The following is a 23,254-nucleotide window of genomic DNA, read 5'->3' as shown; positions in this document are numbered from 1 at the left end:
TAACAGAACCAAGCCAGAGGCGGGTTTCATAATAAGGGATAATGTGCTTATGAACAGTAACATGACACGTAGATAAGACCGGACATCGTCGGGTCCAGATCATACAGAAAGGATCTTCACCTGCAGGGAAGGAACCTCCATGTTATAAAACCTCACAAATGTGGAGGGTGAAGACCAACCGGCCGCCGCACAACTGTCCCGAATAGGAAACCCAGAGGACCAAGCCCATGACGAGGCCATGCCTCTAGTCGAATGGGCTCTAGTACCAATGGGGCAAGCCTGACCCACTGAGGCGTATGCCAAAGAGATGGCATCCACTATCCATCTGGACAGTCTTTGCTTCATGACTGGAGACCCCTTAGATCGGTCACCGAAGCAGACAAAGAGATGTTCTGATTGCTTAAAGGGCGCAGAACGCTCCAGATAGACCTTTAATGCTCTAACAGGGCAGAGCAGATTAGCCTCACCATCCTCTTCAGAAGGGGGAAGAGCTAATAATGTAATAACTTGTGCTCTAAACGGTGTTGAGAGCACCTTAGGTACATAACCATGTCTGGGTTTGAGAGTGACTTTGGAGTCACCTATTCCAAACTCCAAACAGGAGGGGCTCACAGAGAGCGCCTGCAGATCTCCCACTCGCTTGATAGCTGCCAGTGCCAGCAGGAGAGCAGTCTTTAGCAAAAGTGATTTGAGATCAACCGACTGAAGCGGCTCAAACGGCGGACCCTTCAGGGCCCCAAGGACCGTGGAGAGGTCCCAAGACAGTATGGAAGGAGGTCTGGAGGGGTTCATCCTCCTGGCTCCTGTTAGAGACCGTACGACCAATTCATTTCTTCCTAGTGATTGGCCAGCCACCGGAGCATGATAAGCTGCTATGGCTGCCACATACACTTTGAGCGTGGATGGGGAATGGCCCGCATCCAACAACTCTTGTAGGAAAGAGAGTATCACTGATACCTCGCATGACTGGGGTTCAAAGTGTCTATCCTATCTCTCAGGGAGGTCCCTGGGTACATGTTGAGGGGCCACACATGTAGAGCCCATAAGTCAGGGCGAGGGTGCCAGATCGTCCCGTTCGCCTGTGTGAGGATATCTTTCCTTAGTGGGACAGACCAGGGGACTTTGTCCATCATCTGAACCAGCTCTGGGAACCACGGCCTGGATTTTCCAGAGGGGGGCCACTAGGAGGACTGGGCATCTGGGATGGGCCAGCTCTTCGAAAAGAAAGCTGCGCAGTGAGTGTTGTTTCTCGAGGCGAAAAGGTCGACTTTGGCCTCGCCGAAAACACCCCATGTCAGACAAACCGTCCAAGGGTTTAGAGACCACTTGCCTAGGGGAGTGTTGTTTCGAGAAAGCATATCCGCACCCAGATTCTGAATGCCAGGATGTGCTGCTCTCAGAGAGCTCAGGTTGGCTTGCGCCCAGAGAAGGAGGTCTCTCGCCATGGTGTACAGGTTGCCTGACCTGAGACCGCCCTGGCGATTTATATGTGAAACCACTGACATGTTGTCCGCGCGGACTAAGACGTGGTGTCCTTTGAGGTTTGACAGAAATGCTTTCAGGGCCAAACCAACTGCTTTCATTTCCAGGCAGTTGATATGTAAGCTCTTCTCCGTGCTCGACCAGAGGCCAGAGACAGGCTTGCCCTCGTGCAGCGCTCCCCAACCTAGGTTGGAGGCGTCTGTGAAAACCACTTTCCTCCTGGAGGCCACCCCCATGGTCACGCCCTTGTAGTACCAGTCCTGAGCCCGCCAGGGAATCAGGGTCCGTAAACAACCATGATTCACCGTAATATGCAGGCTGCCTGACTGCCATTCATGGGCTGGCACGCGACGTTTGAGCCAGTGCTCGAGTGGGCGCATATGCAGTAGTCCCACACGGAGTACTGGCGATGCAGCTGCCATGAGACCAAGTTTCTGAAACTTTTTGAGGGGTGTACGCGTGCCTGCTCTGAAGGAGGCTGTCAGCTGTTGTACAGAGAGCTGTACGCGCTCTGGTGTGAGCCGCGCTCTAATAGTTGTAGAGTCGATAACTGTGCCCAAAAAGATTACACTCTGGCTGGGGGTCAGTTTGCTCTTGGATAAATTGATTCTGAGCCCTAGGCATTCCAAATGACCCAGGATCAAAGCTCTGTGTGTCAAAAGTTTGGTTCTCGACTGTGCCAGAACAAGCCAGTCGTCGAGATAATTCAACACGCATCAGGGGAGAAAGTGCCGCGCCCATGCACTTCGTAAATGCACGGGGTGCTAGAGACAGACCGAACGGCAGAACTATGTACTGATAAGCCTGCCCCTCGAAGGCGAATCTCAAGAATGGCCTGTGATGAGGGGCTATCTGAATGTGAAAGTATGCGTCTTTTAGATCCACAGTAAAGAACCAATCCCCCGGGCGAACTTGCGCGAGGATTTGTCTGATAGTTAGCATTCTGAATGGCCGTCTCATGAGGGCTTTGTTCAGATGCCTTAAGTCTAATATGGGTCTGATGCCGGCGTCTTTTATCGGTACTAGAAAATAGGGACTGTAAAACCCCGAGTGTTTTAGCGCGGGGGGTAGACTAATTCTATCGCCCCTTTTGCTAACAGATTTTGTATTTCAGAGCGAAGCACGTGACACACGCTGCTTCTCACTGAAGTCTCGACGACCGCCTGAAACTTTGGGGGTCTGCGAATTGGAGCTAGTAGCCTCGCTTTATTGTGTTTATAACCCAACTCGACACATCGGGAATGGCTTGCCAGGCCAGGGCCTTTGTGGCTAGGGTTTGGCACATATTCGGGGACGGGCCGCCTAACACAGGGGGACCTAATACCCTTGTATTGTGATTTGTGCACATACTTAGTGTTGGGCTGACTGTAAAGTCTTTCACCTCGGGCAAAGTCAGAGTGACAACTGGGAAGGGGCCACCTAGTGAAGGGGGACAGGGAACCCGTGTGTTGTGTGCTTGAAACATTCTCTTTATGTGCTTTATTTGGGTCGCTGTGAAAACAGCGTTTGTTTGTAGTGACGCGCGCAGTGCAGCGGGCCCAGTTTCTACAATATAAAATTCCCCAACCACCTGAGCTGAACAGGGAGCTGTGAGATTTTTCATGGGTTTCTTTGAGGGTGGTCCGGCTAGCGCGAGACTCGAGTCCTCTCTTTTTACCCCCTTTGCTAGGAGGTCTTCGGAGGCCTAGGGTCCAACACAATGCTGGGCCGGGGGCCCTGGCGCCGGGGCAGAGGGTAGCGTTTAGCTGGCCATGAGTGGCGGCGGGTATAAGCCGCAGGGCGGGGCTGAGCCATCGTGTGCAGGGCCGATGCAGCTTGGCCGGAGGCGGAGAAAGACCTGAGGTATTCCAGCACGGCTTGGTCGGGTGAACCGCTCTAGTTCTCCAACTAACAGCAGTGTGTGGGCCAACAGAAGAGAGCATTGCGGAAATAAGTGCTCGTGCGTGCAGAGTAGGGAGCGTGCCACGTCTTGGTTAGTTCTTCGTGTCTTCCAGACACTCACTGTGCTCACTGTGCAGCTGCAATGCGTTTTACAAAAAGGCTTCAATAATCTGAGGAAAAGAGTTCCCCCCACTGCGTATAGCTACACAATACGAAGTGACCGTTCTCGAAAGGGAACTAGTTCAATCTGAATGATTAAAGAAAAATTATTTTATTGCATTGTCTGAAATGATACCTGCTTTTCTAATAGCTGAAATTGTGTAATACTAATCTGTCATCTTTCTTTCTCCGTCATTAAAAAAGAGGATAGAAATGATCGATGTAGTTATTAGAGCTCTCAGAGTGCTTACCTGGAAACAAGCTTCTATTAACACCGCTGTATTTTGATGCTATTGAAAGCACTTACCCTGTCTCAGTGTGGAGTGCTTTAACTGCATTATTTTCCTCTATCATTAAGCATAACCCTTTAAACATTTCCCACAATACAGCCAAACTTCTAATTTCAGCAGAAAGCAGACGGCGTACACATATCAAACAAAGAAACAAACTCACAACATACAGTGAAGCCAGCACATGTAACTTGTGGCATAATTTAGTTTTCAACTTCTTTTATATTATTGATTATTTCAGTATGTAAATGAAATGATAAATGCAACTAAACCTTCAGATTTATCTTCAATAAAAGGTGGAAACTTTTCTAAAAATAATAATTCAACATCACTTCTAATTGGAAAGTGATTAGTTTTACTCCCTCAAGAAATTTGTATGATTCAAGCAAATGTCTCCATGGCAAATATAAAAATTGTTCATTCCATGCAGTGTTAAATAATAGCACAGGATTATAAATACATTGAGTTTGAACGTATAATGCAAATCCTGTCATTGTATTTTTTTTTTTTAATAGTCACCCTATTTATTTTGAAAATCAAATCATATTTGACCAAATTTATAACTGATGTATGATATACACAGATCATGCCACAGCATAATGTTCATGGAAGTCTCTTTATTGTTGTCTGTTTTTTGTTGTTGTTGTTTTTTCTGGTAAGTTCTGGTATGTAAGCTCAATGTTGAATTCATATTTTGTGCTTTCTGTTGAGAGATACACCTACACCTGTGCCCGCTCAATCTGTATTTTTCTAGTTTTCTTTTCTTTTGGATTGGTTATTGAGGTTGCCAGTTTGTCATCTATTTAGAGTGAACTACATTTCTTGTTTGGGGATTTGGTGAGTGCTGTCCAATAATAAGTGTATTTTTCTTGTGTTATAATTTGTTTGATGTTTGGGTTTGTACATCTTTAGGCTGTTTTTTTTTTTTTTTTTTTGTGGGGTTCTGACATGTGACTAAGTGAGTTTCCTTCTGGAGTGGATGAGTTTGCTGACGAGCTTCATTCAAGGTTCATCTCTTCGCAGTTTTATGCTTTGTGATAAAAGGATAGGAGATAACTTCTTCTGATTTGCCTCAAGAAATGGATGGCTCATTTTTGTATATGTAATGATAGTAGGGATACTTTGTGTCCAATCATTGTTTTACTAACTAAAACAGCTTGGGTTGTTACTAATCAAGATGCTGAACCAGTTTAGTTTTATACAAAAGTGTTTTGTAAACAAAAACCTGGAAAATTAAAAGTGTGGTAAACATGGTATTTAGCAGAATAATTGGCTGTATTGAATTTCCTTTCGGCGCGATGACACTCTTGAATCAAAACTATAGATCCCTATGGAGCTATTCACACCGGGCGCGATCAATCGCAGAGATTTATTTTTTTTTGACCAGCTTGTCGATTTCATTTTTTCCTGTCGCCCCTTGATAAAACAAACCATCAAAATAGAGTGGTGCAGGTATGACGTCACTTTGTAGGCCAACCGGCAATTAGCATCGATAATTGGTTCCCTCAACAAAAACCTAATAGGATTGTTTCCCCATAGGCTTTTGGATTATCGCTAAAAACAAGCTCAGTGATCAACCAAAGTTTATGATACTTGCATGTTTTTCCCATCAAGATAATTATCACAGATGAACACAACCTTAATGAATTTTGAAGTCTAAATGCAGTCAGAAGTAAAAAGCTAAAGGTAGACTATAAATTAACTACACCACACCATGAAAGTGTCTTGAGCTTGTGTTCGCCACAGACCTTATTTCAGCCATTTAACCAAAATCCCCCCCAAAAAAAACATTGACTTCAGGATGATGGAACCGGAAGTGCTAAAATGCTAACTCAATTCCGCGTTTTGGCCTATAAAGTGATGTCATACCTGCACTACTCTATAAACCCCTTTTGTGCCGACGTCACAATTACGTCACGGCGCTAGCTGGAGGCAAAACAAAGGGAAAACTGGAGGCGGCCAATACAAACCAGCACAGATTCGGCTACATAATAAGGAGCTTAAATTATTATTTTTATTATTAAATGTCATCTTGTTGTGTTGTTGGGTGCAAGAATCGATGAAAAATGAGTATGCTGTATCTGGAATTTTTATTTCTAGAAAATATTCATATCATTAAAATTGCACCGTAATGTCACTCTTTACACTGTCGTCTTTTTGGTGCTGGACTGCGGATAGTACCACACAAGTCTTTACATGACCATTCAGCACATAGTTATAGACATCTAAAGATTTATATGCCCTCAGTTTCTCTTTACGCTCAGTTTCTCTATCGGGTAGGTGTAGAAGTCAGGCCACTCAACCGGCGGTAGCGTTAACGCTAATCCTGTCAGATCGTCCATCCATTGACTGAGCGTGTACGGGTCAGCCAATCTGGTTCCGTCCGTTAAAATTAACTTTTGCAAATAACAATAGCGGTCCTGGACAGTGAGTGACCTTGCACATTAAGACAAAATCGGATTTTCTCCAGTCACTGTTAAAAAACAAGCTAACAAAACTTGCAAACTAACGTTAGTGAAGCGGCCAGAGGGATCGTTCTGCCTCCACCTAAGCTCCGCCCACAAAAAAACGTCACCATGTTTACCAACTGAAAAGGGGTCTATAGATTTGAGCTTACCCTAGCCACAGCTGTTGCACAGAAGTGTGAGAGTGGTGGCACTGTTTCAAAAACTTTCTTACGTGTTCTTTACAGATTATAATTTCTATTAATAATGCAGGGGTGACTTAGCGGCAATTGTTTCACGTTCAGTGTGAAAGCTCCGTTCATTGGCGATTCGTTACCTCAGGGGTGCCCAATCCTGTTCCTGGAGATCTACCTTCCTGAAGTTCAGCTCCAATTCTGATCAAACACAACTGAACCAGCTAATTAAGACTTGATAATTACAGACAGGTGTGTTGGATCAAGGTTGGATCTGATCTCTGCAGGAAGGTATATCTCCAGGAACAGGATTGGGCACCCCTGGCTTACCTTTATTGCGCCTTAAAGATTATAAAATGGAATTTAGGAATACAATTTGAAATGTTAATTATTGAGTGTTCACCTTTCAAAACGTAACAGGCAGTGATGATGTACCCTTACTAAAAATTAAGTGGCCTTTCGGTCGAATTGCAGTGCCCCCCGGAATGCGATTTCAACTGAGGGGGATCCCCTCGTTCGGAATCCAATTTCTCCCCTGCCTCAGCAGAGGTCTGGGCACGCCACTGCCCCCAAAGCTTGCACAGTCCTGGCTATAGCTCTTCCTTGGTTGACATTTCATTTATATTTCATGCTGTTTAATGTTTAATGATCACATTAGCTTACATGTGTGTAAGCGATGCTTTTAATGCTTGTTTCTGTGTATCCTTCGTCTGTGTTTTGATCTGGAGATTCTGTGCTCTTTCAGAAGATGCGTAATAGTGCCCCCTACCGTATAACATTGAAAACATTCTGTCAATGGCCAGGAAAGGGTTGTATTATAAATGAAGGAAAATTCCATCAATGGTGGGGAGAGTTTTAGTTCCCTTTCGTAGGGAACTCAACACTGCGTCATTGAAAAAAACGACTCTTTGGGGACGCTCCCTTAGCATGGGCCTCTGAAGTATGAATGAAACTAATCCAATCCTGATTGGTGTTGCGTCATGACGTAACGTGACGGCATAACCAGATGCATAAAAGTGATGCCGACACACACACACATTAGCTTTCGCTCTTCAGCAAGCGTTCTCTGTGAAACTGTCTTATTTGGTGTTGTTTGTCTGTTGCAAAAACCTCTATATTTAAATGGCGAGTGAAAAATACACTAAGTGTGTGCACCCCTGCCCTAGATTTCTCACGGGTGGGGACACGCATCAGTTGTGTGTACACTGTTTAGGAGCGCAGCACGCACAGGCGGCTCTCGAGGGGGCTGCCTGTGAACACTGTGAAGCACTCCTGATTAGAGTGCTGCGCTCCCGCTTGGCTATTTCTTCTGATGATGGCCAGGCTCGTGATCCCTGTGGTTCGGGTCCCGCGTCTGTTGAGGCGGCGCGGCGGCTTAGATCGTGGGGATCGCAGAATGATCTCGCGGATGAGAACGAGACTGCCGAGGCACTTTCTCGTTCATCATCCGCAGATTCTATAACGCTCGTCCACGACGCAGAAGCCCGCGATGTGGCTTCTTCTGCCCGTGACGAGTGCCCGATGCTCGAGCTATCTGCTTCTGAGGAAGTGGATGTGCTCAGCATCGGGAGCGAGGAACATGAGTCACACTTGCAGGCTCATGTTCCCGCTTATGAGGAGCTGGTAGAGGTTGTGACGCGTGCTGCGGCCAGACTCAACATCAGCTGGCCACAAGATAAGCAGGATGATACTCGTTGAAGCAAGGGGGCAAAGCATACCAATATCGGGTTAGCATAGCACTCTCTCCCCGCACGTTCACTAAGTGTATGGATGCAGCTCTGGCTCCACTGAGGCTTCAGGCCATCCGTATACTGAATTACATCGACGACTGGCTCATATTGGCCCAGTCTCGAGAAATGGCAGTTCGGCATAGGGATAAAGCTAGGCCAGGCCATCACTGTAAAGCAATTTCATAGACTGCTGGGCCTCATGGCAGCGGCATCCAACATAATTCCTTTGGGCCTTCTTCACATGAGGCCCCTTCAGTGGTGGCTCAAAGCCAAGGGGTTTTCCCCCAGGGGGAATCCGTTCCGTATAATAAAGGTTACGCGCAGATGCCTTCGTTCCCTATTAATATGGAAGAAACCTTGGTTCTTGTCCCAAGGGCCAGTGTTAGGGGCGTCATGTCGCCGGAAAACCATTTCGACAGATGCTTCCCTCACTGGCTGGGGCGCGGCCATGGACGGCCGCTTTGCCAGGGGTCTGTGGCAGGACCATCATCATTCTTGGCATATAAATTGCCTAGAGATGTTGGCTGTGTTCAGGGCTCTGAGGAGCTTCCTCCCAGACATCATAGGTTACCACGTCTTGATACGTTCAGACAATACATCAGTGGTAGCTTATCTGAACCGACAAGGGGACTCAGATCGCGCCCTCTATCCAGATTGGCGCATCAGATTATTTTATGGTCCCAAGGGAAAATATTATCTATAAGAGCAATATATGTCCCAGGGGTTCAGAATCAGGGAGTAGACATCCTGTCGAGGCAGGGGCTGAGGCCCGGGGAATGGAGACTCCATCCAGAGGTGGTGGAGTTGATATGGCAGAGGTTTGGACCAATGGAAGTGGATCTGTTTGCGTCTCGAGGGACGTCCCACTGTCCACTTTGGTTCTCCCTCACTCATCCAGCCCCGCTGGGGTTGGATGCCATGGTACAGGCCTGGCTGAGGCTTTGCCTGTACGCTTTTCCCCCGATCGCTCTGCTCCCGGGAGTCCTGGAGAGGGTCCGTCAGGAGGGCATCAGTCTTCTTCTGGTAGCCCCGTTTTGGCCGGCCCGAGTATGGTTTTCGGACTTAATTTCACTCCTGATAGCTCCGCCATGGCAGATTCTTCTGAGGAGGGATCTGTTGTCTCAGGTGGAGGGCACTATATTCCATCCTCGCCCGGAGCTGTGGAAATTGTGGGTCTGGCCTCTGAGGGGGCTCAGTACCTAAATGCTGGTCTATCATCTGGGGTGGTCGAAACCATACTTATCTCTAGGGCTCCGTCTACTAGGAGATTATATGGCCTCAAGTGGAATGTTTTTCCACTTGGTGTAGAGAACATGAGTTAGGTTCAGTTAACTGCCCAGTGGCTTCAGTTCTGGAGTTTCTTTAAGATCGTTTCTCTGCGAATCTCTCCCTGTCCACACGTAAGGTGTACGTGGCTGCCATTGCGGCATTCCATGCACCACTGAATGTTGGGCCTTTGGGGAGGCACCAACTGGTCATACTATTTCTCCATGGTACATGGAGGATGAGACCGACAGTCAGGTCCAGGGTTCCTTCCTGGGACCTGGTGGTGGTTCTCGAAGGGCTATCCCTGGCTCCCTTTGAATCCCTCCAGTCGGCTTCGCCTAGGACCTCACGTTCAAGATAGCCTTTCTCTCTTAGCTATTTCTTTAAAGAGACTGGGAGATCTCCAAGCTCTGGCATTAACGCCAGCTTGCTTGGGGTTTTGCCCCGGGGGAGTTAAGGCCATCCTGCATCTGAGACCCAGCTTGTGCCTTAAGTGCAATCTAACATGGCTAGGTCCATGGTCCTGCAAGCATTTCATCCTCCACCTCATGTGTCGGCAGAAGAGGAGAGGTTCCTTGCTCTGCCAGTCAGAGTTCCGAGTATTTACCTTGAGAGGTCCTCTTCTTGGAGGAGGTCGGACCTACTGTAGTGTGTTTTGGGTCACTTAATAAGGGGCTGCCGGCTAAACAAACCATAAGTAGGCCTACAAGGTGCGCAATTTGCCTTCACCTTTGGCTGTAAGGGCTCATTCTACTAGAGGCATGGCGTCCTCTAGGGCCCTCCTCTCGGGAGTGCCCCTCCAGGAGATCTGTGAGGCAGCCGGTTGGGCTACCCCGCACACTTTTATCAGGTTTTTTAGTCTGCACCTCCCTTGTACGCCTGGCGCACGTGTGCTCTCGTCCTAGCTGAGTGCCTGAGATCAGTTTCACTCTAGGGCAGGCCTTTTTCGGTGCGTGGCCTAGTGGGCATTCGTTCCCCAAAGAGTCGTTTTTCAACGACGCAGTGTTGAGTTCCCTACGAAAAGGAACGTCTCGGGTTACGACTGTAACCCTTGTTTCCTGAGGAGGGAACGAGACACTGCGTCGTCTTGCCACGCCCCTCGATGCCTAGGAGCGGCTTGCTTCATCGCGAGGCTAATTTGTGTGTGTGCCGGCGTCACTTTTATGCATCTGGTTATGCCGTCACATGTTACGTCATGACGCAACACCAATCAGGATTGGATTAGTTTCATTTATACTTCAGAGGCGCACGCTAAGGGAGCGTCCCCAAAGAGTCGTTTTTCAATGACGCAGTGTCTCGTTCCCTCCTCAGGGAACAAGGGTTACAGTCGTAACCTGAGATGTTTTTAGATTTGAAGTAAATTCCTATGTACACTACCAGTGAAAAAAAAAAAAAATGAATAGGATACTCAATCAAAAGAGTAAACTAGGGATGATCTGATCGATCTTTTGCAGAGCGGTATCAGCCTATAATCACATTCTATGACTCGATCGGTTGTCACTAAGGCCCTGTCCCAAATGGCACACTTCATATGCACTTTCGGTCTAGTGGACTTTCAATAGCTGTTGCGTGCATGTGTCCGTTATGTCCATGAGACCGTAGGGTGTCCCATTTGTCATTTTAGGTTTCAGAAGGGTGCTTGCATCATATGCGCCCTCGAACAGTGACATTCAACAGAGAGCTTATATATCACTCATATAAAGCTTGAATTATTGGGATCGGTATTGGGCGATCACGATGACAAGAAATTGGTTATCGTATCGACTGCAAAAATCTTGAACGGAACATCCCTAGACTAAACACAACTACAAGCCAATCCATACTTGTAATACTTAATTATACTTTTAAGTACATCTCGATCAAAAGATTGACTGCAAGTATAGGCCAAATATACCTAGACTTTTTACCTAGAGATAATAATGTTTACATTCTATCTTATGATCAGTCTTCTTTCCTAGATCTTTGCATACTGAATTTTAATTGTTCTTGTCTTTCTATTAATTATGTGCTGCACAAACATTTTTGTGTACAGTGTTAACAAAAGCAAGAGGCATGTTGAGTGTCATGATAACAGCTAAATTTAAACCCGTGCACTTACCTGAATCTCTAACACTATTCTTTGCATTGCTCTGATTTTGGATGTGACATGAGATATGTCAAACTACATTTGCATGGACTTTATACATTATTATTCTCTCTCTCTATCTCTCTCTCCTTATCTTTTTCTTATCTCCCTCTGCTGGTGGATCACGTAATTGCAGCGCTGTATTTAGGTCACCAGCAGATCAGTGCGGTTTACAGATACTGTCACAGACGGTAGCAAATAAACAGCAGCATGCCAACAGTGTTTGTACATATATTAAATTTGTATAAAGCGTGTGTTGGAGGGATGCCTTTGTTTGTTTCCCACTCTTTCTATTTCTTCCATCACTCACACACACTCACACACTGTATTATACCAGTGACATTGAGGGTGATGAATGTAGAATGTCTGCACTGTTAAACCGGCTGTCACACAGCACAAACAATACATTGTAAAATAACAGAGGCGTCCATCTTGGCTTTGGATCCTGCACAGTTTCCTCAGACCTCTGTCCTCATGTGGGCTGCCAACAGCAAATGCGTTCAGATTGATTTGTTTGCCATCACAGTAAATGTGGCCACATGGAGCTTGCAGTATATCGTACCACGTCTTGGTATTTTGACAACATGAAGGTGCTGATGATAACAGCACTGTTTGTGAGGCAGGAATTTCTGAGGAAGTGGGAAGATCTTGCTAATGTTAATTGTGATGGTCATAAGCTCCACTAGAGGGAGACAGAGAGCTGTGACAAGGGAAACTTTGACCTATAACCCTCAGGGTCTGTCCCATAGACTGTAAAAAAAGATGGACAAGATGTCTCCGCTTCCTTCCTCGTAGAAAAATGTAGCCAAAATATCCCAGAAATGGTCGTTGCCGATTATGTCATTCTGAGCGCCTCAGGAAATAAGTGCACAAGACTATCCCAGGTCTAAAAAATCCAAAACCTCTTCTCTTTTCAGGAAGTATTTAAATAAACAAAAAAGGATTACAAGCAAATGAACAAATGAAAATAATGAGATGGCTGACAAACATACAAAACACACAAACAAACAAAAAATGAATGAAGCAATGACAAAAGGTACAAAAAAGTAAAAAACTTAGGACATTGATACATGCATCTAGTACTAGTCCTAGAGAGGGATTTCTACTATTTCTGGTAATACTATTCGTATTGCAGAAAGACATTCTTAGGTTATTCTGATATTGCACAATGCTTTTATATGAAGCAGAGCTTACATATACGTTTTTGTGCTTATCTGTTCATTCTGTCCGTCTTTCCCAGAGAATGTCTGAATACAGCTCGTTGTTGAGTGATCTGTCTGAGAACATCACTAATGAAGACGTGGAGCAGCTGAAGTCAGCCTGTAAGGAGGACATCCCTGAAGAACAGAGTAACTCCATCATCTCCTCCAAAGAGTGGTTCAGCTACCTGGAGAAGAATGACAAACTGGCACAAGGTGAGACAGAGAGCAAAACACACTGGCCTCTTCAGTTTCAATCAACAGAGTGCATGAAGTAATCAAACCTTAATTTTCATTTAAAATCATTAGTCACTGATATTCTCCCTCTCTGCCATGCCTCTCAAATGCCGTGATTGAAAGCAAGAACAATCGATGTTTGACATAACCGCCCTTGTGAAAAAGAAGTACACTTTAACATACTTTTAATAAAATTATTTAATATACTTTAAAATAAAATATTTAAGTGTGAGTAATGTTTGCAGACACTTAATTGCATGTTAATTGCAATTAATTTAAAATGTATTATAGGTGAGTGCTTTAGAGTGCTTTTTTGGATCTGCTTCTTTACATGTAATTTCATAATTCTATTGTCTTTGCAATATGGCTTTTTAATGCACTTTTTAAAAGTGTACTTAAATGTATGGAATGATATTCCGGACGATATTCAAAGGGAATTGCAAATTGTATTTGCACTTGCATTTTCAATTTGTGCACACATATGTTGTGACATGGAAACACAAATGCGTGATTTGCATTTAAATATGTTTGGATTTTCGTTTCCGTGTATGTAACATGTTTGCCAAATTTCAAATGGAAATGCAAAGTCCATTTGCAATTGCATTTCCAATGTCTTACAAGTTTTGACCCTGCTATTTTGGAATAGCAATAGAAAATCACCCATTTGCTATTTCACTTCCTCCGCGTCCTGCCCCGACCCTCACAAAATTCAAATGGAATCGCAATCCCCTCTGCACTTGCATTTCCGATGCCCAAAGTCAAATGTCAATCAGTCTTAAAGGGTGAGGTTTATTGATATAGTTGAAAAGTATGCCATGCCCACAAGTGGTGGCTATTTTTGCAATAAAAACATGCCAAATTACTTAAATTCAATTTGATTTTATGTTTACCTGGCAACCAGAAAAAAAGAAGCAAAAAGAAAACCACAGTTCATGTTCGTAGGAGGATGCTCTGAATTCTGCTTCATTTCAGCATTTTATTTTTATACAAACTATATTTGTATCTTTATTTTGACATTTGAAACATTTTTGACATACAGTACCAGTCAAAAGTTTGGAAACACTACTATTTTTAATGCTTTTGCAAGAAGTCTCTTATGCTCATCAAGCCTGCAGTTAAAAACAAAAACAAAACAAAAAAAACAGTAATATTATGAAATATTATTACAATTTAAAATAATGGTTCTCTTTTTTAATATACTTTAAAATGTAATTTATTTTTGTGATGCAAAGCTGAATTTTCATCAGCAAGTACTCCAGTCTTTGGTGTCTTATGATCCTTCAGAAATCATTCTAATATGATAATTTGATACTCAGTTATTATCAATGATGGAAACAGTTGTGCTGTTTAATATATTTTTTTTGAATACTTTTTTCAGGATTCATTGATGAGTAAAACGTTAACAGCATTTATTCATAAAAACAGCATTTATTCAAAATAAAAACATTTCTAACAATATAAATCGTTACCATCACCTTTTATCAATTTAACGCATTCTTGTTGAATTAAAGTACTAATTTCTTTAAAAAAAAATAGTTATTGTTCCCAAACTTTTGAACGGTAGTGTATATTGTTACAAAAGATTTCTATTCTAAATAAATACAGTTCTTTTTTACTTTTTATTCATCAAATAATCCTGAAAAAAGTATCTCAGGTTATAAAAAAATATTCAGCAGCACAACTCTTTCCAACATTGATCATAAATCAGCATATTAGAATGATTTCTGAAGGATCATAAGACACCAAAGACTGGAGTACTTGCTGATGAAAATTCAGCTTTGCATCACAAAAATAAATTACATTTTAAAGTATATTAAAAAAGAGAACCATTATTTTAAATTGTAATAATATTTCATAATATTACTGTTTTGTTTTTTTGTTTTTTTGTTTTTTTTAACTGCAGGCTTGATGAGCATAAGAGACTTCTTTCAAAAGCATTAAAAATAGTAGTGTTTCCAAACTTTTGACTGGTACTGTACATGCTGCTTAGATGTGGGATTCCACAGATGTATCTTCATTTCTTCTTGGCAAGTAGCTTGCAACCAGAGCAGTCTTCTTTTGGTTTCATTTCTGTTTGTTTTGGTAGGTTTTTGGCTTTGTTTAAAGTGCAAAAAACTACACAGCAGTTTTACGACAATTGTTTTTTATTGTTGTTACAAAAATAGACACATTTATTGTATATTTTTCCTCGTTTTCCTTATAGGAATGAATAACGATGAAAACAGTGCTTTGTTTTCCACCACTTCAGGGCGTGGCATACTTTCCGACTATATCAATAAACCCTTACCCTCAAGACTGATTAGCCACATTTCCACTGTTGGGCCAAAAGTGAGCGTGCTAGTGCATGCCAGGGCAAGTCGCTTTTCCACTGTCACTTCCGGGGCTTGATCGGCCTCATCTGGGCTTTCTCGGCCAGGTTTTTTTTTGGCCCGCTGAATACCTTGCTTGATATTTTATCTATATTTTTCTGATTGTGTAAGCCATTTGACTTAAAAGCCTTAATGGAGTTCTATGCATTCCTGTGATCACAAATAAATGGAAGCAGGTGCAAATGAATAGGTATGTGTTCTCTTTTTATGTGAAATACTAAATACCAGTTTGATTCAGTATGATTGATGTGCACTCCTGACACAAATAAAAAAAATACTGTAACTGTAAAAAAAAAAAATATTGTAAAACATTGGTCAAATATCGGTGCTGGAATCTTAAAGACACACTATACAAGATTTGTACCTTAATATAACAGCTTCAAAACCATTTCGATGGTAAAGGAACTCGTACAAGAGTGCAGAGTGCAGAGAAGGCTCTGCGTGAGTGGTATTTGTAATGTTGCTGAGGAAGACAGACGAAGACGAGGATCTAAACGCAGGGTGATTTAATAAAGTAACACAAAACAGAGAACACAGAACTCAAAGAACAAAAGAACAAAACCTTGGGAATCACAGAGAGATACAACCATTACACGTACAACAACTGACAAGGTAACAAGTGAAACACAAGGGCTATAAATACACAGAGACAAACAAGCTTAACTAAGTAACAAGGGGGCGTGGTTAATAAGAAACACCTGGGGAGACTAATAAACAAGAAAGACTACAAAACATGGCACAGAACAAGAAATAGCAAAAGTACACACAAGACAAGGGAAACAGGACAGGAATCATGACAGTATTTATGACAGTAACGTTAAATACAAGTACTCCACAGCGACTCTAGGGGTCGCTGTTTGAGAAAAACGGAAACTGCATAGTGTGCCTTTAAGTAGGCCTATTTAAGAAAAGGCCAAACATTCGCTTCTGTTATGCTCATTTTGTGATCTAGCTAGTTTTCAGTCAGCTGTTTTCACTCAGGCTCAGTGCTTGAGGTCCGAGGCTTTTGTCCAATAGAATCTGTCTGCACCCTGCAAGACTTCAAGTTATGCCCCTTCAGGTTACGCCCACTTCAAGTCACGCCCCTTCAAGTTACGCCCACTTCAAGTCACGCCCCTTCAAGTTACGCCCACTTCAAGTCACGCTCCTTCAAGTTACGCTCACTTCCAAATTACCGCGAGAGGGATTAGAGAACAGTTCCCTTATGCTTTTGAATCGCTCAAAAGTACCGCGATAGCTTCGGTGTATGACATCAAATTACCCCGAGAACAATTAGAGAACAGTTCCGTATGCTTTTGAATCGCTCTCGCACGAGTTTAACATGAACTGAACATATTAGAGTTAATTAAACTGACTCTTAGCTGTTCAAGAACAGAAACCTCTGAGATGACATCTTCAAAATGCTTGTTTTGTCTGTATACAGTAAAGGAAGCTGCAATCTGCTTTAGTGCCAAATTATTGGTAATGTATTGCAAGAAACCATATTGCAATTATTTGTCCCACCTCAACTAGACTGTGGAACAAGCACTAATATATCCTTTTGGAATTTTGCTTTGTCTAAAACATTTTTTTTTTTAATAAATATTTTTAAACATCTTTTCATGTTGTATTGTATGCCTGATGTGCTGACAAATAATTTTTGACAACACTAATGAACAGCTAAATGCACCGCTGTCAAACACATCTTATGACACTGAGACAAATTAACAAGCACACTCATCACAAAATATTTTATTTGAAGGGCAACACAATGAGGGTTTATGCAAACCCAATCTATGTGTTCTGGCACTAATATTGTACATAGAAAATCAGATCGTGCCTCCAGCCGCATAAAAACAGTCCATGCTGCAGTATCCTGCAGAATAATTTTCAGAGTAGAACCCTTGAAGTTTTCATCTTTGTCCACATCCCCAGTATCCTTTTACAGTCTTTGTACATATAATTGCATTGAATGCAACAGGAGATCAGATAGGGAGGAAATCACAGAGGAAACTCATATGCTGGTTTAGAAAATAATAAATTAGGCAACATCTATGTACGACATGCATTTACATTTTAATAATGGCAAGTGACCACTCCAGGGGCCACCTAATGCGTTGTGTTGCTGGCATCTGCAGGACACAGATTGACAAGCTCCAAGTTCCAAACGCTTTGCTCTGCCCTTGCTGCAATGTAAAAAGCAGCAAGCTGGCATGTCCAAGTTGAGTGTACCATGATCCTGTGAGTGAGTGACTTTCACCTATAGCTCAGAAGTGCTTTACCTCTAAAAATATGTGAGGAGGGCAGAAGAAAGAGACAAAACTTACTGTCAACAAGCCAGCAGAAGTGTGCTTCCTTCAGAAAGGATTCCTCTCTTACTATCCTCCAGAAACGTGTGCATGTGAGTGCAAGTGTACGAATTGCAGGATCACCATCTTGTGGCACCACAAGGATGAAGATCTTGTGCAAAATGTCCTCTCTATTCAGGTCTCTATCTTGCCAACAACATCTCGTTCTGACATCTTGTGTGGCTCGGTGTGATTTGGACAACTTCAAGTTATGCCCCCTTCAGGTTACGCCCCTCTCTTGCAGTCCGCAGACAGACCCATCTCCTTTTGTCCTCTCCTAGCAAGTTAGCCTTAGCTCGCACTAGCCCGACAGTGGAAAATCTGCTATTGACATTTGACTGTGGACATCGGAAATGCAAGTGCAAATGGGGATTGCGATTTCATTTGAATTTTGTGAGGGTTGGGGGAGGACGCGGAGGAAGTGAAATAGCAAATAGGTGATTTTCTATTGCTATTCCAAAATGGCAGGGTCATAACTGGTAAGACATTGGAAATGCAAATGGACTTTGCATTTTTATTTGAAATTTGGTAGACATTACATACACAGGAAAGAAAATCCAAAACGCAATTGCAAATCACGCATTTGTGTATACAAATTGAAAATGCAATTGCAAATACAATTTACAATTCCTTTTGAATATTGTCCGGAGAATCATTCCATATAAGTGTGTTAAGAAACATAGTCATGAAAGTTTACTTTCTTTGGCCTTTATTTAATTAATTTTATATTATCTACAAGTACAGCTTTAATAAAAATAAATAAATAATAAAATAAAAAAATATAACAAAAAAATACTTTTAAGATTTGATTTTAAGAAGTACACTGCCAGTGCACATTCAATATAATTTAGTGCACTTCTTTTTCACAAAACAACAAAGGAAGTTGAATGCGTTAGAAACAGCATGAGTCCGAGTGATTTATGACAAGCATTTCCATTCCATTAAATAACAGTTTAATTTATAGTACAGATATGTTTTTATGCTTTTGATCTGTTTTACATGACACCTCTGTGATTTGTCTGTCTTGCATAGATGACCTATCCTACATAGAGCACATCTTTGAGATCTCACGGCGACCTGACCTCTTGACCCGGGTCATTGAGTACCGCACAACCGTGCTAAAGATCTCTGAAGACGACGAGATTGACACCAAACTCACACGCATCCCCTCTGCAAAGAAATATAAGGGTAAAGATCAGTTCCCTTTAAAAGTCTCTGTGTCTTTTACTTCATAAAAATAAACACAATCAACAGATCATAGCTGTTACATCTGTCAGCTGCAGCCTAGTCACTTACCATTTCCATAGACTCTGTTATTCCTGGACTTCATTTCCCAGAATCCTCTGCTCATTATTAGTTTATCTGTTTCAGCTGTGTCTTGTGTCATTTGATCATCACCCTGTCTATTTAAATGCCTTTTGCCTTCATTCAGGATGAAGTCTTGATTGTTCAGTTCAGTTCAGTTCAGTTCAGTATTTTGAGCAGTTCCTGGTTTCTTTATATTTTCCTGAGTTTTGGATTTCTTGTTCCCATCTGCCTCAGTGGATTGTACTTGTATTTGGACTGTTTACATGTGCTTGACCCTCTGCCCCTTATGGACTATGACCTTGGATTACATTTGTTAAGAAACTGCGTTTGAATTTTCATTCTGTCTGCTGAATGCTGTTTCACCACCACCAAATCATTACAGAAGACTTCATCATGAATCCAGCAGTTGAATTAGTCCGTATGCGTCAAGGTAAACGCACACTCGAATAACATGTTCACATTTTCCTTGACATTGCAAACCGGACTGTGCTCTCATAGACTTTTTCTGTCACAGACTTAACCCGCTTCTCAAGGATAAGTTAATTCATGATGCACTTCGAAGTTCATTCATTGACTTTCTGGACTATGCATTATTGTGGAGCAGGTCCCAGTTTACTGTGGGAGTGGTAGATAGTGGCGCTTTGCCTAAATTATTTGGGTGGGGGCTACATGAGACAAGCTCCGATGGCCACGAAGCTTGGCCAGCACTTTCCATCTGTGCCCACTCTAATGCTAAATACCCCAGTGCTTACAACCTTAGCCAGAGCTGTCATGTCAGAGCCACCAGTAGCCATTGCAGTCACGTCAGAGCCGCCAATCACCAGTATAGTCACGTCAGAGCTGCCAACCGCCAGCACAACCTTGCATGAGTCTTCAGTGGTCAAGATCAGCAACCCAAAGCCTCCAGTTGTGAAAGAAACCTTTTAGTCTTCAGCCATCACGGACACCATCCCTGTGTTCCTGGGTGTCGTTGATGCAGTGATTGAGGATGCAAAGGCTTCCTATCCACGTTGGGGTTTGATATCCAAGTTGGCAGATCTACCTCTGAGAACGGTCAGAACAGGCGGCTTACCAAAGCCGCTATCATTTGAATATTTTTGCTGATGCTTCTCTAATCCCAGAGTTCATCCCGTCTTCCTCTGTGCTTTCAGCGCTGTGGTGTGTTTGGTCGACGTTTGTCGAAATGGCTTTGAATAAGACAGCTGCACATAATTCAGAGCATGTTCCAGTATATAAGTCTGTTCCTGAGCCAGTCCTAGTCTGCAGATCTCTTCCTGAGGCTGTGTCTGAGCCTATTCGAGTCCATGAATCTGTTCCTGAGTTTCTTTCTGAACCAGTCCTAGTCTGCAAATGTGTTCCTGAGTCTGTTCCTGAGCCAGTCCTAGTCTGCAGATCTATTTCTGAGTCTGAGGCTGGGTCTGAGCCTATTCGAGTCCATGAGTCTGTTCCTGAGCCAGTCCTATTCTGCAGATCTGTTCCAGAGTCAGTTCCTGAGCCTGTTCGAATTTATGAAACTGTTCCAAAGTCTGTTCCTGAGCCTTTTCTAGTCTACAGATCTGTACTTGTTTTGAGTCTGTATGCCGTGTCAGCTTTGGGAAGTCTGTCTGGCCCTGGTTTGCTGCTGATCCACTTTGGGAGTTTCTGGTCCCCTCTGCCTGGCCCTGGCATCCTGCTCAGCCTGCTCCGCCCTCTCCGCCCTGGCCGCCTGCATAGCCTGCGCTGCCCTGGTTGCCTGTCCTACCACAGTCTTAAGGCCCTCTTCCTCTCCATGGCCCTGGCCCTCCTTCCTGCCCCAGGATCCGCCTCCGCTCCACCTCCCACCTGTGTTGGAGCGTCTGGAAGCCGCTCCTTTGAGGGGGGGCTATGTTACGTCTGTCAGCTGCAGGTGCCATCATGTGTCAACTGATGGCAGCCTAGTCCCTTACCATTTCCATAGATTCTTATTCCTGGACTTCATTTCCCAGAATCCTCTGCTCATTAGTTTATCTGTTTCAGCTGTGTCTTGTTTCATTTGGTCATCTCTTTAATCTCTTTAAATGCCTTTTGCCTTCATTCAGGATGAAGTCTTTTTTGTTTGGTTTGGTTCACACTCTGTCATGACCTTGGATTACATTTGTTAAGAAACTGCGTTTGGATTTTCACTCTGTCTGCTGAATGTTGTCTCACCACCACCAAATCATTACAATTGCATAATTTCTGACATTGCTCCACTGTTTCATCCTATTTACTTCTGAAGGAGTGAGTCTTACTGTCAGTCTTGCTGTCTACGTAGGCAGTAATTTACTCAAAAGGAACCTCAGATTACATAACCATATAAAGCCTACTGTATTATATTTAATACACAAATTTCCAATGCTTCTACATTATCAACATGATCAACTTTGCTGAAAAACTTGTTGCACACAATCTACTACATGCCTTCTGTGGTCTGATGGATAGTTTATAGTTTGTTTTGTTTTTTTGTTTGTTTTTTTAGCTAGTAAAAGGCTTAGTATAATTATAACTGTACATCTTCAGGTTGTGACATGTCTTTTTGCTGTGAAATCTTTACAGATTTTTATAACAAACACAAGAGTAACTTTTATATTAGCAATGTTTCAAGATGAGCACTGACTGAAGTAACTTAGGTTTACTAGATTATCCATACTTTTGAGTATCATTTATTTGATCATATCTTAATCATCATTGTATTGCATTATGTTTTAAAACTATACTAGAGCTTTGATCATAAAACTAAGCATTTTAATATCATCCCACTAAGACATATTTTTGGGAGATATAGAGTGACAACTGATATTTTTATTCATTTTATGAAAGTAGTCTGCTATTCTGTTATAAAGATCTCATTGTTTTACATTACAAGCTATCAGAATTTTATCTTATTTTTTGACCATACAAATATCAGCATCTGCACCAAATTGCATTTCCCTTTTAAAGTGGAACTTCGATGCTTTGTCTGGTATTGACACTATGGGTAACACCATCAGCGTAACCAGTGTCTGAGGTACATGTAAACAAAAGCCAATAATCATTGGCAGACGGCAGTCCACGGCGTCCCATACAGAGCACCCGTGAGAATAAAAGGATAAGGCCCTTTCACACTGAGCACAATTAAATGGCAAGAATGTACGACGTAATGACACTCTTGAATCAAAACAATAGATCCCTATGACCCTCCGAATGATGACATTGTGTTCATTTCCTCATTCCACACGGGGTACTACACATAAATAACTTAGAGAAATGTTTCTACAGTGGAAACATGAAGCCAATATATGATTACGACGATATATGTTATGTATGTGTTTTTCATGTGGCTTGGGGTATTTTTATAACAATAAAGAATAAGACATTTTTGCATGAGAAATGGTAAGCAGGTGTAGCGTTCAGTTTATAAAACACTAAATAATGCATGTCTGCCCATTATTTAATCAAAAATCACTTTTGATCACAGTCGATGATGGTTTCTGTGTAGTACCAAATAGGGGTGTAATGATACATCGTTATATTGACATATTGCAATATAAAATGTGACGATATGTATCATTGATGTAAATAGAGTTAGTTTTATCTAATACTTAGCTTACTGAATTTGTAAGGTACAATTCACCCAAAAATGTAAATTCTGTCACCATGTACTCACCCTCGTGTCGCTTCAAACCTATAGGATTTTCATTAAACTCCCAAACACAAATTAAGATATTTTTATACCTCAGAGATTTCTGTCCCTCCATTTAATGTCCATGCCTCTAAAACGTAAAAGATTCAAAAAATGTCATAAAGGCATCGTAACAATAATCAATCGAGTGTGATCTAATCCAAATCCAAGTCTTTTGAAGAGACACGATGACTTTATATGATGAACAGATTTACAATGACGTTGTTTAAATGCTTGCATGACTTAGAAAACAACATAGCGAGCACCGGGAGAGTCTGTGTGTGCATGGCTTGTCTGTGTAAAGCCCGGGACACACCAAGCCGACGGTCGGCCGTCGGGCATTTTTTGTGTTCGGGCCAACTAAGTTTTCTCAGTGTGTTCCACAGCATCATCATGTCGAATCGGCCGAAAAAAAGCAGACGAGGACCTATTTCTGCCGATTCGATATGTTGACTCGGCTTCGGGCCGTCGGTGAGAGAGAGAACTCTGATTGGCTGTTCAGCTTAGTGAACTAGTCAGTGCACGAGAATAATAGCAAAACAGCAAGCAAAGAAGTCAAAACGGTACCAATAGGCCTTTTTCACG

General features: G+C 42.6%; 1 protein-coding gene across 1 annotated transcript in view; it reads left to right on the top strand.

Annotated features, from left to right (window-relative positions):
* Positions 1-23,254, top strand: part of pea15 (proliferation and apoptosis adaptor protein 15) — a 59,262-nt gene that overhangs the window by 29,477 nt on the left and 6,531 nt on the right. The window contains exons 2-3 of the mRNA XM_084109769.1: positions 12,812-12,986; positions 18,736-18,891. Of these exons, the coding sequence (XP_083965895.1) occupies positions 12,815-12,986; positions 18,736-18,891 (328 nt within the window). The 5' untranslated portion in view covers positions 12,812-12,814. The remainder of the gene's footprint in view (positions 1-12,811; positions 12,987-18,735; positions 18,892-23,254) is intronic.

The sequence above is a fragment of the Abramis brama genome, assembly GCF_963993115.1.
Source record: "Abramis brama genome assembly, chromosome: 3".
Taxonomy (NCBI): Eukaryota; Metazoa; Chordata; class Actinopteri; order Cypriniformes; family Leuciscidae; genus Abramis; species Abramis brama.
Note: the sequence above shows the minus strand (reverse complement) of the source record. Positions and strands in the feature narration are given on the sequence as shown.